Below are 15,607 nucleotides of genomic sequence, written 5' to 3'. Positions count from 1 at the left end.
CCCACATCAGCGCCCCTCCCCAGGGCCAAACCAGAGTGCCCAGGCCTTTGAGGGGCAGGTGCTAGGACCCCAACCTCAACTAGAAGATCCCCTTTTGCTCCTAATACATCCAAACTGAGAGAGTGCCGTTTTGGGGAGCTGAGGAAGTGTGAGCAATATATGCAGAAGTGCAGTCCAAAAAACATTTATTTAGAAAACCATGAAAGAGGAGTCTGAGCCCGACTAAGGGAGACCCCTGAAGAGTCAAGAGCGAGGCAGAGCACGAGAGAATGCCGTACTTGAGGGCAAAGGAGAGCAAGACACCAGGGGGCTGAATCCAGCAGCCTGGAGAGTGAAATCCCTATGTCAAGAGACTACTACCGGCTAACAGCCAAGGGGGCTATGCAGCCCAGCCCAGCAGAGAAGGAGAAAGATGGCATAGAATGCTACAAGGTTACCAGCGGGCCTTCCCTGGTAAACGGCAGAGTTGGGGAAGCACTGAGGCCATAAAGGATAACAGCCTTTGACTCCAACATCAAACAGACACGATAAAGGAAGGCTTCTAAACCCAGCCGGTGAGTTAATAGAAGCGGTGAAAGTCCAGTCTGTGGTTTGAAGTGCTTGCAACATTGAATGTGAACTTTGCTTTATGAAAACTACAAGTACCAATAGGCCTTGCATTTAATAAGTTGTAAAATCGAAGTGGTCCTGCGACGGGTCAAGCCAGACCCTGTGCACATTCGAAAGCCTTTGATAGTTGATTGAAACTGGTCCGAGCCCGGCTGAGGGAGACTAATTGTGTTAAAAAGGAATCCGAGCCCAGCTGACGGCATCCAGGGTGAACCGTCAATCACCCAGAAGAATATCCTACGAACATTGAACTAAAGAGATCTGAGCCCGACTGAGGTGGATCTGGGTGAATAGTGAATCACCTAAGGTGAATACTTGTGAAAATATAAAGAAGAAAATAACTGGTTGTTTATTTGGTTGCATCAGGCCCACTGAGTGAAGAAACTGAGAAGCAAGGAGACTTGTGCACCGAAGGCCCTGATGCTAATGATTGAACTTTATCCTTGTGCCGAAGAAGCCAGTGACGGTGCTAAGCTCGAGTGAACTGCCTTGTCCCGTGCTGAAAACATGGGAGAAGAGAGGCCAATGGCCTGAACATCTTGATATATCATTTCCTGAACACTTCTCTTTTTTTTTTTTAACATTATTCCCCACACCATTTATATTTAGAGGTAAGGATTGGCCATAGGTTTATTAGTATAGGCCCTTTCATTTTGACAAGACACCACTAGGACTGCGTTATTATTTGATGGTCGTAGAGTGCCCCCATCTGTAGATTTAGGATTAGATCGCCGTTTTTTTCAAACCCTTTTTGAAGCTTAATAAACACCCTTGAACTGTGATCACTTGTGTCTGTCGTCTTACTGTTGATACCATGGTTGCCTTAGAGAACGCAAAGTGGGACAGGTGGATTAAAGGGATATTAAGGAGAGGAGAGAGGGTGGGGCCAGACCATGGACACAGACAACTAAAACAAAATAAAAAAGTGGGAATCAAAAGGTAGAAGCGATATTGAGGGAGAAGTGGGGGAACAAGTATGGAGAAAATAAGATGAATAGATGAGTTCTAGACCAGAAGAAAGGCAGGAAGACCAAGGAAGCCAGCCAAGCAATAGTCAATGCGGCAGAAGAGAAGTAATAAGATAGGGGTGGACGCAGCAAGTGTTACATATAACAAAAATCGACAAGAGCCGTCAGTGTAGGAAATATGAAGAGAAAAAGGAGAGACAGGTCAAAAAGTGACACCTAAGACACAGGCTGAAGAGGGAGTGGGAAGGGGGGGATGAGGGAGATGGTGGGAATGGTAGCCGCAGGGAAACGAGAGGACCTCCTTTTTAAAGGGTTCAAGGTGGAGGAATTGCGAGGACATCCATATTTGGATGGCAGAGAGACAGACGGTAAAGTCAGTCATAAAAGGAGTAAAAAGAGAAAAAGATCTGAGTCATGAACAGAGAGGTGAAAGGAAAGATTGTAAGATTTGAGTGAGATGGGAGGAGGGAAATGGGTCCAAAGGGGAAGCAGTAGGATGGGCTAGGTGGGAAGGAGTGTAAGTTACAGAGAAGGGAGGAAGCTTGATTAGGGGTGGGACAGAAAGGGTGAGAGCAAGTGGGAAGTAAGAGGTAAGAGACAACTTTGGAAGCAAAGTAATTTGCAAAGGCAGAGGATGAGAGAGGAGAGATCAGGGGACAAGGAAAGAATACATGCAGAAACAAACAGGCGGCAGTGACATTTACAGAAATATAAGATTGTTAGCGCAGATGAAAGATTGATCATAACAATGCAGGCAGGCGACAACAGATCAGACTGGGATTGAGACTTCTTCCATCGCCATTCTGCTTTGCGAAGAGACCGGCTCTGGAGACCTTCTGCCAACATTGCTACTCGCGAAACAGCTTAAACATGCAAAGATGCAAAGATTCTGCGTTTTAATGGTGCTAAGAGACCTGGTGTAGTGATCTTGTACAATTAAGAAATGAGAAAAGACCAACAGTTCCTCTACAATAATGGAATGGTGATGACTGGAGAACCAACATATTTACGAGTCAGCAGATCAACAGGACGCAATATCTCTGGACTACAAAATCAACACCCGAACTCAGATTTGTTAAATGACGCTTCACTATCATTATGTGTTTCCAATAGACAACATTAAAAATACTTATTTGAATGAGCAAATTAAATGAACGAGTGCAGAGAATACAGCTTGACATGCTCCAAGAGACAGTTGTAGTGCACGTTCGGCATGGGTATGACCTTTTCAACTAACTTTTCCACGCTTCGTTCCTGAATGTTTTTATCCCCACAGCCCTGCCCTTTAACCCTTCAACAAAGGAATTATGCTCCTCGCTGCTTAAGAGGATGCTCCTACTTAATACGAGAAAAGAATTAAACTGGACACAAGTTATAAAAATCCTGGGTTAAACCCTTCTATGTCTCTAGCTGAGTGCTTCTACAAGCCCTCTGTATTTGCTTAACCCCTAACCAAAGGCCGAAGGACAGATAAGCGCCAACAGAGTAATGCTCAAAAGAGTTCAGACACAAACCATCTATCTTGAACCAAACTTGAGCCAAAGTCCCATTTTCCCTACATGATCTATTGGGGGTGGGAGAGGATACGACTATGAACACAATACAATGTCGGCACGTCTGCAGGCAAGAAATGCAATAACATCACAGAACAAACTCGTGGCAGGATTCGGATACGGTTTACACTGGTGGGTAATCACAAACACTTCCATAATGCAGTTGGTAACAGACACTGGCTGCAGCACCCAATAGAAATGCCCCATTTCTACTACACCAAGAGCACTCTTGCGCCTCCCACTACGCAGCCGATGACCTGGGACCAGGACAGTGAGGAGGAGCCCAATATTGCAGCATCAATGGTTCCATTTACATGTAGAACTCTGCCAAATCCTTCCCCACAAGCCTGGCGGAACGCATCCGTCCGATGCTGGTGTACATCTCAATGGTCGCATGAGACAGATCCTGCAGAGAGACCAAGGAGAAGTAGACTAAGAAACAATGCAGAGGATACAAGACAATACAATAAACAGGCACAGCTGAACTATCAAATAATAACTACTAGAATGAGTAACAATGAGTCCAGCTCATGCGAGACCTCAGATCTGCTGCCTTTTATGTAGAAGGAAATTCTACTTACCAAAAGCAATAGTTTTGCTACTGGATCCCTTAGAGACTGAAAGGTATGCATACTCAGACATTACCCAGAACCCATCGAGGCACTACAATCTATTTCATATTCAAGCCATGGTACACTAAACCGCTTATCCAGCACACCCACTTATCTAGAAGAGCGCAAGGGCGTGGGTGGAGCAGGGTACATGCATCTGTAAGACTTCAAGCAACCCATTTTTCCTTTTGCAGCAAGAATCAGTTTTTAGAGTCGTATGCTTTGCGTACAGCCCTATTAATTTTAGCGTTTTCTAACTCGCTTGTTGAGATGGATTTTCAGAACCAGCCTGCAGGGGGGGCCGGTGGGGGAGAGGGGTGCTGTGCTGAGAGGTCACCCTATTACCGTAAACAGGGAAAAGACACTTGGATCCAGCCCAACTCTATCAAGGTAGGTTGGAGAGCAGTAAAGCTTAGACTTCAGGGATTGTGGGGGTGTTACAATGGTACAATGAGAAGCACACAGAGAACTCAAATAACTCCAGGATTATGGGAGGCCAATTTATTATGGTGAATAGTAAAAACAAGGAAGTCGAGCCAAACCCAATGGATGTAGGCAGCTGAGCAGTATGGATTAGGTGGTGCGAGTGGTCTACGACTACAAATGACTCCAAACTGAGCAACACAATCATTCAGATAAGTACAGGTGGTTCGCCGTGTATCCTCAATGGTTGTTCCCTTATGGTTTAGAGAGCATCCTACTCTGCCACACAGGCGTTCTTGTTACAGGATATGCCCTTTCCCCGCTCTTGAATGTTTTGCTACTAAATACAGCTGGTCATGTATTCCTTATTTACAGTGTGTGTGTGTGTGTGTGTGAGTGTTCAATACATTGTCCTGGCCATACTGTTGTCAAGTATGAAAGTATATCGTGCCTCCCATCGCAATAAATATATGTATATTGGCCTACGCCAAGCTGCTTATAAGTCGCTTGCGAAGAATTCCGTGTTGCAAGGCCCTGACCTTAAAATCAATGCAAGCCCCCATTTTAGGTCCGCTTTGTAAAGTCACCCTGTGAGTTAAAATGGTGGACGATGTCATTCCGAAATACTACATGGCTGTCTTGACCTCTGTATGTAGCCAATATGTAACTTGCCTCCAAGCCACTTGTTGAGGTCGTGAACTGAGACCTTGTCCTTCGTTGACCTGGGTGTGAAGGATTACTCGTGCAATGAAACTAATCCGCAAGCATATGTTAAGAACAATGTATTCAAATACTGAACGTAGAACACTGGTTTAACTACATTGTATTAATGTTTGAGAAGACCTGCATGGGAAATGTCAGAACACACAGTTGCCATATAGGCTTGTTAATATATGTATTAAAAGCAAACTAGTTACATGTGGATGTGCGAAACTCGGCATGAACCCTAGATCGGTGATGTATTAGCAGAATTTTAACCCGAAGTAGGGCTGGACATCAAGCTCACGAAGAGTATAAAAAAATCAATGCATTCTAATGTACAGGGTCTCTCACTGAACCACGCTGCAGTTTGTTGTGTTGCACTGAAGGCCGATAGCCATCTGATTTTGCTCTGTTCTTCGTAACTGGATTCAGTATAACAAAGTACTTTGTAAGTTCCTTTGTAACCCGTGTTCGGTGTATTTCCTTTTGGGGTACTCAGCCTCGATATTTTGATTTTGTTTTCACAGTTGGCACCCGAATAGGGACCCTCAAGATTGATGCCGGATTGTTGAAGGTTGACGCAGGCTATCAGACCGGGATTGGACGGTGTGTCAAAAAGGGGCCCCATTGAACGAGACGCGACACCTCAGCAGCGCTGCACGACCCAATCCCTGGGCGATTAGCTTGTGGTCCGAGACCGCATCTTGACGAGGGTCCACTTATCGAGGCGGGCAGATTTGCCGAAATCACCGTACACGAGATAAGATTAGTTAAGATTCATTGAAATCCGATCGGACCTCCTTAGGTTTGTTCAGGTGAGTCGTGACCAGACTCTTAATTCAACCCTGATAATTTGAATTTGGCGCATTGTATCTGCAGACACAATTATTGACCAGGTAACACCAATAATTTGATATGCCTGGGAAATTGTCTACCTGCTTCAGGGCGTTGTTCCGCAGCGATAGACAATCTTTGGAATTTAGCCGTCCCGCACCACAGGAGGGGTCGCCGGTGTGTACTATGTACTGTAAGCATGGCATTGGAAGTATAGTATTTAATGACATTTAGCACAGACAAACCAGACCATGCCTTCGAATTTCAGTGACCAATCAATGGTAGTTTTGAAATCCCTCATATTGAGTATTTAGAGTCAATTCTATTAAAGAAAAAGGCTAGACCTGCAGCATTTGATGTTTTGCAGAATTGGAAAAAAGAAGCGTTGCAGCAACTTAAAAGTAGAGAAAAACATGCGCGCCGACATAAGACGAACGCCGAAAGGCATTATTGTATGACCAAGATAAACATTCTGAATCAACTAGGAATATGGATAGGGCTTTCACACTTGGAATTCAGAAAATCTATCCTTCCAAAGACCTCCATGCTTCCGATGAATTCATAGACATATTGTTAAATGAACGAAGGCCTGGTGCCTCTGCGTCACCTCTGTATGTTCCTCTTCCTGCTGCTTTGCCTCTTCCTCCTGTTATTCCTGCTCTACCTGCTGCTGTTCCGGTCGTTCCTGCTCCTCCTAATGTTCCCCTTCTTCCAGCTCCTCCACCTCTTCTTATCGCACCAGTTACAGTACCTCCATTGAATTTGCCTGCTCCCTCTGTTCAAAGTGGTCCTGAGCCGCTTGTAGTCGATCGAGGTGCAGGTTCGAAGGTTGTTACTCGCAATACTGTACCACCAGAGAAGAAACGTGATTTGATTACATGGGCTAAGCATTGTATGGAGAGGGATGATCAAGCTAATGTTTTTGCCACACTTTGTAATATGGATAATTTTCCTGAGAAAAATGTTTTTATTGAAGATTTAGGGATTAATTTATGTGTAATGTGGGGAAAATTAAATAATACAGATCTCCGCAAGGGTTAAGGGATCTAAATACTTTAGCGTTTTTTAGAGACACCGGAGAAAGTATATGAGCATGTCGAGAGGTTTTTTGGGTATAGAAAGGAGTTAGAAAAGTTGCAGAATGAGGATGACGAGGGGGAAAGTATGTATGTGCAGAAACGGTTCCTTCCTTCGTAATCGATATCTGAGGAAGCACGAATTTGTACGAAGGACGCGCTTAGATGGATTTCAGATATGTCGATAACTCCAGTTGAAGTATATGACACATAGTCAGTATACGCCAGAAATGCAGAGGAAAGTGACACAGGTAATGATAGAGTACCTACAGGATGATTGTGTAAAAAGAAAGATTAGTTGTCCCACAGAGTTGAGTATTTATAAGAGCTTTTTCACTTGACACCTCGACTGCTTTAGCGCTCGACTTAGCTCAGTTGCTCACTAAGCGTTCGGAGTTGCCTACTTCTCAGTTGCCTATGAGAGAGGTTCCTCCGACATTTGTCCCGAAGGTTGAGGTTGCGGCCGATGTTGCACAGGGTATAGTTGCTGTGAACGTTCCCGCACATTATGCATCACAGTTTGTCACGTCCCGTTCTCAAGACAGGAAGTGAATACTATTAGGCAATCCATTCCTGATATTATGAAAAATCCGACAGGATTCTATAAAGAAAGAGTCCGTCTTGCAGTCCTCAGTGTTCATGTTAGGCGATATCGATTACATATTCCCTGTACTCCTGCCCGTAGATTTGTGGAAACAAGTTAGAACTATAGACGACGTGCCAGGGCTGGGAGATACATGGATGAATAGAATTAGACTCGATGGAGAAAGGCCAGCTGGTGAAAGACCGCCTCAGGTGATACTAGCTTTGCCTGATAGAATCATTGCAAAATTGAAAACTATAATTCCAGAGAAAATAATTATTTGGGACAAACTTACGGCCCGTGTCCAAGGGAAGTCTGAGGGTACTACCGAGTTCTTTAATCGGTTCGAACAGGTATTCTCGGATTTCAGCGCACAAGACCTAGGCACAGAGTCTGGGAAAATGTTATATGTGGACAAATTTGTGCGTGGATTGCTGCCTGACATCCAGTCACAAATTATGTCTTCTGAGAGTGCTTGGCAGGCGAAGTCCCAATCAGAAGTACTGCATATGGCTCAGTACTACGAGAACCGTGTCAATAATGAAAAAGATAGAGTTGAAAAACAAAAAGGTGATTTGAAGACTAAAGTCTATTACAGCAAATTGTTAGAGGCCCCAGAGGGGGTAGTTCTCAGATTAGAGGTCAGTATTCCCCGCAAGGGAATGTGCCCTTGGGTCTTGTGAACATTAACCAGTGCGCCTATTGTCGTCAAGAGGGTCATTGGCGTGCACAATGCCCCGTCCTCCGACAAAGGTCGAATAACACATTTGGGAATATGGGTAGACTATCCAGAGGTCGCCTGGGTGTAGGAGGCCCTGATAGAGGTCAGTTTACACAGGATCCTCAGCAACCTTTTTCACAGGATAATCAGACTTCGAGTGTGGACACCAGGAACATATTTGATCATCCTTCGCTGCATATTTATCTGAAGAGCTTCCTTTTGATGACATTCTGCTTCGTTAGGATTGCCCAAAGCAGGGTTTGGAACCTACACCAATTCCCGTCAATCAGAAAGGTCCCTACGTTGAAATGGTGGTGGGAAATAGGAAAAATCAGTTTTTGATAGACACTGGAGCACAAAAGTGTTCCATTGATCATTCACGGGTTCCAAACATTCCACTGTCAGGGCAAACCAATGTTTCTGTAGGGTTTTCTGGCACACCAGTTGTTGGTCCAGTTTCTTCGCCGGTACCTATTTCTTTGGGTCCCTTTACGGACCACTGTCCATTTCTGTTGACTTCTAATTGTGGAGAGAACTTGTTGGGGTTGAACCTGTTAAAAGAATTGAATGCAGTGATTTATTGTTTTTCTGATGGAGTGCGTTTGATGATTCCACCACAGCAATTTTCTGTCTCTCAATTCTTCACTAGACCTTTGCCGCCAGAATTCATTGTTGTACCAGAGAGCTTATGGGCTGTTGACGACAATGATGTTGGTGTTATACAGATTGAACCTGTTAAGATAGTTTTGAAACATGGAATTGAGCTGCCACACATTCCCCAGTATAAGATTTCAGTTAAGGGCAAGCAAGCTTTGAAATGCATCGTTTCCGATTTTGTGCATCGCGGGGTGATTGAAGAAATTTCAGGATGTTTGTGTAATAGTCCGATTTTACCCGTGTACAAGAAAGGCGATAATGCAATTCTATTCCGTTTCATAATTGATTTACGTGCCATTAATAAAGCCGTCGCTGAACAATTTCCAATTGTGTCTGATGTAACGACAATCTTAACCATGATTCCAGCTACAGCTACTTACTTTAGTTTTGTGGATCTAAAGAATGCTTTCTTTAGTATTCCTATTCAAAAGGATAGTAGATACTTGTTCGCGTTCACCTTAGGGGGGCGCTCGTTCACATTTACCCGTGCACCTCAAGGGTACACAGAGTCCTAGCATCTATAGTAGGGCTTTGAAAGAACAGCTTGATACCCTTGAATTGCTCTCTACTTGTACTTTGCTTCAGTATGTTGATGACTTGCTTTTAGCTACTGACTCTGAGAGCGCCTGTAAGGAGGACACTGTGTTATTGCTTATCCATCTAGCTAAGCATGGTCACAAAGCTTTGCTTAAAATGTTTCAATATCATTGCCAGGAGGTCGCCTATTTAGGCTATCTCCTGTCAAAGGAGGGAAGAAGATTGACACCTGAAAGAATAAAACACATTTCTGGCATGTCTGTCCCAAATACACAGAAGGAAGTTAGAGCCTTGATAGGTATGGCTTCTTACTGTAGGTTGTGGATCCCACATTTTTCACTAGTGATCAAACCAAACTTGGCTTTGACAAAGAAGGGCATTTCTTCGCCATTGCCGTGGAACGCGGAACAGCAGCAATCGTTTGACTTGCTTAAGACTGCATTATGCTCTGCACCAGTTTTGGGCACACCAAACTATGGAAAGGCCTTTGTGTTGTTTGTGCATGAATGTGATGGATGTGCTTTGGCTGTATTAACGTAGGAACATGGAGGGAAGAATAGGCCGTGCGGCTACTTTTCTTCCGCCCTTGATCCTGTAGCATGCGCTTTGCCAAGATGTTTACTAGCTGTCACTGCTGCGTCTGTAAAACAGAGGGAGGGAATGGTCCTAGGCCATGATCTAACCCTGATGGTTCCTCACTCTGTAGATGTTCTAGTGAACCGAACCCAAACGCAACACCTCACTTATGCACAGTTGACAAGATATGAATTGATCTAGAAAAACAAAGATGTTCCCAGTCTCACTGCGCCAAGAAATTATAATTAATTGTTTGTGCAAAGAAAAGCCTTTATTGTTTGTGCGAAGAGAAGCCTGACACGTGTTTCAAGCTGTGTACAGCTTTTCATCAGAGGCTTAGGTTGCAGCAATAAGAACTCCACATTTAGAGTAGGACAATGCCAAATACAGTTCTCAAAATGCCTCGCAGTTGCGGAAAGCTCAATGACCGCTTGTTTCAGTCTACTCGTGTTTTGCAATGGTAACAATAAAGGCTTTTCTTTGCACAAACAATTAATTATAATTTCTTGGCGCAGTGAGACTGGGAACATCTTTGTTTTTCTTCAACTATTCCTGTGGATGTGTATTGGCAGTACACCCACACCGCCCAGATACCCGCAGCCTTGATGTTTATTTTCTTAATCACTGTATAAGCGCTGTGAACTTGTGACTTTTTCTGCCATAACTTTGTTGTTATGAATTGATCTAGTTTGCTCCTCGCATTCAAATTAAGAGGTGTTGTGTTCTTAATCCGGCTGAACTCCTACCTTTCCCGCAAGATACTACTTGCGGCGATGAAGAGTCACATGACTGTCTGTATACTACCGAACAAGAAACAAAGGGTAGAATTGATTTGAAAGATACTCCTTTGGATAATCCGCAAGGAGAGCTGTTCTGTGATGGCTCCTGCTTCAAACTTACGGAGGGTACATCCACAGCTGCTTATGCAATCACCACATTAAGCACGGTCGTGGAAACCAAGAGAATCACGCATAACCCTGCGCAGGCCGCAGAGATTATAGCATTGACCCGAGCTTGTGAAGTTTCCGAACGGCTTGCAGTAAACATATATACTGATAGTCCGTATGCCTTTGGGGTGGTTCACAACTTTGGGAGACTTTGGTCAGAGAGAGGGTTCCTAACTTCACATGGTACTAAAATTCAACATGGCTCCCTAATAGTACAACTACTCTCAGCGCTTGCGCTTCCTACTCAGTTAGCAGCTATGAAATGTGCAGCACATCGAAAGATTACAGACATAGGGAAAGGGAATGCTTTCGCTGATCAGATAGCTAGACAAACTGCTACCGATCCCCTTACGGAGATGTATGTTTCAAGGGAGACTGTAAATGCTATGCAATGGATGAGGGTGTTGGGTCTGTACGGGATATCCAAGCTGATGCCACGTTAGAAGAATCCAAGAGGTGGGCTGAAGGCTCGGGGAAACTTGATGACGGGTGTTGGGAGGACATAGCTGAAGGGAAATGGCTACTCCCTGACGCGTATATAATGACGATGGTCATCATGGCCCATGGTCCTACGCATGTATGTGCCCAGAAAATGACAAAGATGTTAGAAAAAGTTTGGGCAAATGATAACATTTAAAAAATTGCCCAGCGCTATGTCCAGGATTGTATGATTTGCCTACAACACAATGTGGGAAAGAGGACAGCAACTCCAAGGGGAAGTTTTGGGCCACCCTCTGTCCCCTTTGAAGTTATCCACTTTGATTTTATTGAAATGGAGCGGTGCAACAATATGAAGTAAGGGCTGGTGGTCATCTGTGCTTTTAGCAAATGGGTTGAGGCTTTCCCCCGTTAAAGATGCTACAGCCATGACTACTGCGAAAACTAAGTTAAAGGAGTACTTCCCGCGGTTTGGGCTACCAAGAGTCATCTGATCAGACAATGGTCCACATTTTGTCGCTGCTGTAATTCTGCAGATATGTGCGGCATTACAGAGCGACAAACGGTTCCATTCGGCCAGACACGCTCAGAGTGCCGGACTAGTAGGAAGACACAATGGTATCATCAAGAACAAGCTCGCCAAGACGTGTGCCGGCACCAAACTAAAATGGCCGGACGCCTTACCGATCGTGTTATTATCCATGCGTACAACCCCTCAAACTAAGACTGGGCTCTCTCCATTTGAGGTGATAATGGGGCGACCTGCCAATATCTGGAACCTTCCTAAATGTAATTCATTAAGAAATGTTGAAAATATATTACTTTCAGATTATTGCAGCCAGTAGACTAAAAACCTGTATTTGATTTATCACCAGGTACGAGAGGCTTTACCTGTGCGATACGAGGGCCCGGGACACAGTATACAGCCTGGAAGTTGGGTGCTCATCAAGGCATTTGAGCGCTCTTCCTGCCTTGCGCCTCGCTGGCGTGGTCCGTTCCAGGTCCTGTTGGTCACCCAAACAGCGGTGCGGGTCTCTGGAAGAAAGAACTAGATCCACGCGTCCCACGTCAAGAAACTTCCTCACCCAATGCCGCACGTTACAGAAGAAACAGAACCCCTTGCTAATGCTGCAACCAACAATCCAAAGCAGTAAATAGCACCGAGAGTGTGTCGGAGAATTTTTCTGAGCCCATGAGGCTTGGGGAAACCGCCAAGTTTTGCATCCGAAAACTGCTGTTCCAAATTCAGCATCTTCACTTGTCTCCGATACGTTGCTTCCAATGGGAAGTGACGACACATTGTTTCCGGGTCAATCAGTACCAGGAAAAGCAAGGTACAATCTGCGTCCAAGAAAATAGACTTACGGCACGGTTTTGCTGTGCATCTGATAGACTTACGGCACGGGTCAGCTGTGCATTCGAAGAAGGGAAGGATCATCGAGGGCTTGTTTTTGCCCAAATTTGAGAAAGGGGATTCTTTGTATAGGGTTGTGGAAGGACTAAGAAGTTGCGCGGCCGGGAAGTCGTCAGCAACGAACATTGTGGGTTTCCGCTTGAAGACTATAATGCCTGCCACCGCTACTGCTCGTATGGGACTTATAAATGATGGGGTGACCAACCGGGACAATGGACAATATGCCTGGGCCCCCAAAAACGTATTGCTGTGTTTTTATGATATTTGGGTTTTTAATAGTCACTGTTTTAGGATTGTGGTACCTTGAGGAAATGCATCCTTTAGAATCCTTGTTGCCCACTGAAAATGTACCTGTTGTTCCTACTCCCTTTGTACATTTACATACTCTGTCCCCTAGGGACTCTCAGCATAGACAAAGGTACCACAATAATACTCTGCTACTTATCATGAATGCTACGCATGCCATTTTTAATAAGTGTAACTGTTGGGTCTGCTCACATTTACCGCAACACAGGGATAAGGGGCTAGGTTGGTATATTCATCCTTTACCTTTGACAACTGCTTGCTATGCTTCTCTTAGAGCACTGTTCTTTGGTCGTTGGAATGATAACATCTCAGGGAGCTTTGACGGCACTAATTTGAATAGTCTTGAGAAATGTGTTCCGACTCCCCTGGGATGCTCACTTTTCGCAAACAGGAGTAAACCTAACGTTGCTTCTATTAGGCAGAAGGTGATAAAACTAGTAGCACTTCAAAATCGGATGGCATTAGATGTCATTCTAGCTGAACGTGGTGGAGTGTGTAAATTAGTGGGGTCCGCTTGGTGTGTTTTCGCACCAGATTCCTCCCCAACCATCTTCAAGGCAATACAGAATCTGCACGTCCTTAATTCAGAAGTGCATGTTCCCGAGGGAAACTGGGATCTTAGCGCTTGGTTCTGGGACTTCTTGCAATCTTAGGGTTGGAAGGTACTTTCGGTCTTGCTGATTCAGGGTGCATGGACGATGATGCATGGAGTTATTTGCAAGGAGATCCAAAGTAGTTTTAGCACTTGGCATAGGCCAAAAAGAGGGTTTGTCAAATATGAAAGTATATCGTGCCTCCTATCGCAATAAATATATGTATATTGGCCTACGCCAAGCTGCTTATAAGTCGGTTGCGAAGAAATCCGTGTTGCAAGGTTCTGACCTTAAAATCAATGTAAGCCGTCATTTTAGGTTTGCTTTGTAAAGTCACCCTTAAAATGGTGGACGATGTCAATCTGAAATACAACATGGCTGTCTTGACCTCTGTATGTAACTAATATGCAACTTGCCTCCAGGCCACTTGTTGAGGTTGTGAACTGAGACCTTGTCCTTTGTTGACCTATGTGTAAAGGATTACTCGTGCAATGAAACTAATCCATGAGCATATCTTAAGAATAATGTATTCAAATACTGAACGTAGAACACTTGTTTAACTACATTGTATTAATGTTTGAGAAGACCTGCATGGGAAATCCCAGAACACAAAGTTGCCGTATAGGCTTGATATATGTATTAAAAGTAAACCGGGCTTTTCGGGCTGGGTTAGTCCTCAATGTTCGGGTTGCTCACAGGCTTGGATTGTGAAATTCAGCCCGTGTTTGGATAGATCGGAATGGTGGGCACCCCAAAACCCCCACGGGTTCTAATGCAGAAAATTACCAGATGAACTGATCATTACCTCTTCTCACCTTATGGACAGATGTGTGTGCAGTCAAGAACATCAGCCCGCATTCCCGTTGATCTGGGGTGGGCATTGCTAGGGTGCTATGGTGAAATGGCTCTGAATAAAATGTAGATCTGGGCCTATTTGGTAGGATCTCCTCCAAAGTCGGGCACCTGGAATTAAAGCATTAAATCGGATTATGTGCAACTTTTGCCTGTATCCACGGATGCTTTTGATTACATGATGTGACCAGTTACCAGCTGTCACTTCCCCAGAGGAGGGGGGGGGGGCTTCCCAGGAGGCCACGCTGCTACCAGATAATCCCCCTGAGGGTGGTATAGTGCGGGAGGATCTCATGGGGGAGGGACTCCCTTCTAGGGATGAGTACCACCATGTAGGGTGCAGCCCTTGTAACATCAGCACACACCCACACACTGCAAACTCTCGTTCCCCGAATAACTTCTTGGTAGCGAGTAAACCCATGTACTGTTATCAGGTAGATAACTATAGGGAACCTGAAAGTACTATGGCAAGGAAAATGTAGGAAACCAGAAGATCTCTTGCAAGACAAGTACTGGTACGAGGTGGCACGCGACAATATCAAGAACAAAAACAACAAAAGAGATGAAGGACTAATACAACCAGCCGATTGGGAACCGGCTACATTGTATAAAATCTAAATAGGCACAAAAGATACCCGTCTTATCCAGCCGGGACAGGCAGCAGCTGTTGAAACTCTCAAGCGCTGCAGTCTCAAAGCCGCTTGGGGGACCAGAGAAGGAGCACAAAGGAAGCTGCAGCCTTTCTTCTCGGGCAGCGCAGGAGCGGTGCCAAAGGTCAGAAGGAAGCCAAACCGTGCAAGGAAGTACTGCACTGACAGGGCAGATGCAGAGCGAAACCCAGCTAAGCCGAGTTGCAGGGAACCACTGAGAAACAAAACCGCACAGAGGGAAGCTGCACTGTCAGACTTGGAGAGAAGCGCGAAACAGCAGATAGGCACACCCGTGTCCCTGTAATCCTTGGAAACGTACCAACATCCATATGAAGGTAAAGGGAGGGACGGGAGAACTAGAGGGGACTTGGGGTTAGACAGGAGGCAGGCATTAACAGTTGGGACACCCAGATTGGCTCTTATGTGCAACAGACCTACCTGAAAGCTTCTCTCCTTTGTGTCAGTAGATGGGGAAAACCACTGCCTGCCAGAGAGGGTGAAGGAACTATTTCCAAAAAGAACAAGGGAGACCAGGGGCAGTAAACCTAGCGGAGAGA

At 44.9% G+C, this 15,607-nt stretch overlaps 1 protein-coding gene across 1 annotated transcript in view; it reads right to left on the bottom strand.

Moving 5' to 3' along the window:
* TRAPPC10 (trafficking protein particle complex subunit 10) overlaps positions 1 to 15,607 on the bottom strand; it is a 1,566,314-nt gene that overhangs the window by 784,811 nt on the left and 765,896 nt on the right. Inside the window, exon 11 of the mRNA XM_069635677.1 lies at positions 3,445 to 3,536. Within this exon, the coding sequence (XP_069491778.1) occupies positions 3,445 to 3,536 (92 nt within the window). The remainder of the gene's footprint in view (positions 1 to 3,444; positions 3,537 to 15,607) is intronic.

The sequence above is a fragment of the Ambystoma mexicanum genome, chromosome 7p (genome assembly GCF_040938575.1).
Source record: "Ambystoma mexicanum isolate Mex_15411 chromosome 7p, UKY_AmexF1_1, whole genome shotgun sequence".
Taxonomy (NCBI): Eukaryota; Metazoa; Chordata; class Amphibia; order Caudata; family Ambystomatidae; genus Ambystoma; species Ambystoma mexicanum.
This window is presented reverse-complemented; position numbering and strand designations above follow the sequence as displayed.